Raw genomic sequence first — 2,075 nt, 5'->3', positions numbered from 1 at the left:
TCGTGACAGTCTGATTCCATGGTCATTCTTTTCCCCCTTGAAACTAGAGTTTCTGGTGTTATTTGACACTGCACCAAGGCCCAGATCCCTAACCAACTATTCACCTAATGGTTTTAACATGAAGTGATAATATTTCGCCCAAAGCAGTAATTTCATGGGGTTTGTATGAAGGAGTTTGAGATTCTGGGTTTATTTAGGAAAACTTAATGTTCCATGTGTTTTTTTTGTGGTACTTTACACTAATCTGGTAATTTCTTGCTGTCCTTATTTATTTTTTATCTTTTGAGATGGAGTCTCGCTCTGTCATCTAGGCTGGAGTACAATGGCTCAATCTCGCCTCACTGCAATCTCCACTTCCTGCATTCAAGCGATTCTCCTTCCTCAGCCTCCTGGCTAAGTTTTGTAGTTTTTGTATTTTAGTAGTAAATTTGTAAATATTGTATTTTAGAAGAGATGGGGTTTCACCATGTTGGCCAGGCTGGTCTTGAACTCCTGGCTTCAAGTGATCCACCTGCCTCGACCTCCCAAACTGCTGGGATTACAGGCATGAACCACCGGGCCTGGCTTCATTTTATTTATTTATTTATTTATTTAGAGATGGAGTATCACTCTTGTTGCCCAGGCTGGAGTACAATGGTGAGATCTTGGTTCACCGCAGCCTCTGCCTCCTGAGTAGCTGGAGTTATAGGCGTGCGCCACCGCACCTGACTCCTTTATTTTTTAAATGAAGCCTGGCCTCATAAATGAAGGAAGACGGTTAGATTAAGTCAGAAGAACTGAATTATTGTCCTGACTGCTCCGACTAGCTATGTAACTTTAGGCAGTCACCCTCAGTGTTTGGTGGGGGGACATAAAATTTCTAAATTAGGTGACTTCTAAAGTTCGTTTTAGTTTTGAAACATGCTAAACATTGGTTTAGCTCAAACAGTGGGAACTCTGGGGGAACTGGACTCTTTCCTTCCTCTTTTTTGAGACTCTTTGCTCCTGGCTCTCGGCAGGTTGCTGTTTTTTTTGGTGGTCTGTCTATCAAGAAGGATGAAGAGGTGCTGAAGAAGAACTGCCCGCATATCGTCGTGGGGACTCCAGGCCGTATCCTAGCCCTGGCTCGAAATAAGAGCCTCAACCTCAAACACATTAAACATTTTATTTTGGATGAGTGTGATAAGATGCTTGAACAGCTCGGTGAGTGGCAGTGCTGGGACTCGGCTAATGCTGGGGAGTTGTTCTTTGGAGCCAAATGATGTTTCTTTGAAACAGGAGCGCCTCAGTGCAAGGACGACTCTTATCTATCACCCATAACTGATGGCTCTGGGTTCCCTGGTTGGTCTTTATAAAGGATGTCATCTATCATCTTTCTATGGTTTTTCTTTTTAACCCTTGAGAATAGGGGACTTTGGTAATTTTAGGCATAAGTCATCACCACCACCACTGTTTTCATTATGGATTCCTATACGGGGAGTCATAGGGGAGATTCTAAACTGAAAGAGAAGACAGTACCCTTCTGGCATCTCCAGCACAGTATTTACAGTCAGAATTTATAGCCGAATAAGTTTCTAGACTCAGGTCTGGGATTAATGTACAGAGTGTAGCAGTTCGTGTGGTGTGGTATTCTAGTGTGCCAAGTGGGGTTAATGGAAGTTTTTTCTGTAAGAATTGAATCTTGGTGAATGAGTGTGGGGTTGGACATAGGCCCCATAAGTCATTACAAATGGTCTTTGGCAATTCAGTATGGTGAGCTATAAAGGTGGGCTTCAGGTAGCAATGTCACATTTGCCTGACTTGATAGAAAAGTGATCCAGAGAGTCATAGATGGACTCTGATATCTGGAATGTAATATATGCTTGATACTTGTAGTCTGCTGAGGCCTGGCTGGGGCTTGGACAGGAAAGGATTGGAAGAAGGGCCTATAAAGCATGTTTCGAAGGCCTTGGGAGCCTCTGCACTGGGCTTTGTCCCCGTTTTATAGTTGGGAACTTTGGGGTTTTATCTTATTTCTTGCTTGGTTAAAACGAACAGCTGGGCCGGGCGCGGTGGCTCAAGCCTGTAATCCCAGCACTTTGGGAGGCCGAGACGGG

The 2,075-nt window shown here is 43.9% G+C and overlaps 1 protein-coding gene across 3 annotated transcripts in view; it reads left to right on the top strand.

Annotated features, from left to right (window-relative positions):
* DDX39B (DEAD (Asp-Glu-Ala-Asp) box polypeptide 39B) overlaps positions 1–2,075 on the top strand; it is a 12,855-nt gene that overhangs the window by 4,878 nt on the left and 5,902 nt on the right. For all 3 annotated transcript variants that reach the window (XM_011944677.1, XM_011944676.1, XM_011944678.1), the window contains exon 5: positions 999–1,182. In XM_011944677.1, the coding sequence (XP_011800067.1) occupies positions 999–1,182 (184 nt within the window). The remainder of the gene's footprint in view (positions 1–998; positions 1,183–2,075) is intronic.

Source organism: Colobus angolensis, unplaced genomic scaffold (genome assembly GCF_000951035.1).
Source record: "Colobus angolensis palliatus isolate OR3802 unplaced genomic scaffold, Cang.pa_1.0 Scaffold236, whole genome shotgun sequence".
Taxonomy (NCBI): domain Eukaryota; kingdom Metazoa; phylum Chordata; class Mammalia; order Primates; family Cercopithecidae; genus Colobus; species Colobus angolensis.
The sequence above is the reverse complement of the archived record's forward strand: the minus strand, read 5'-3'. Positions and strand labels throughout refer to the sequence as shown.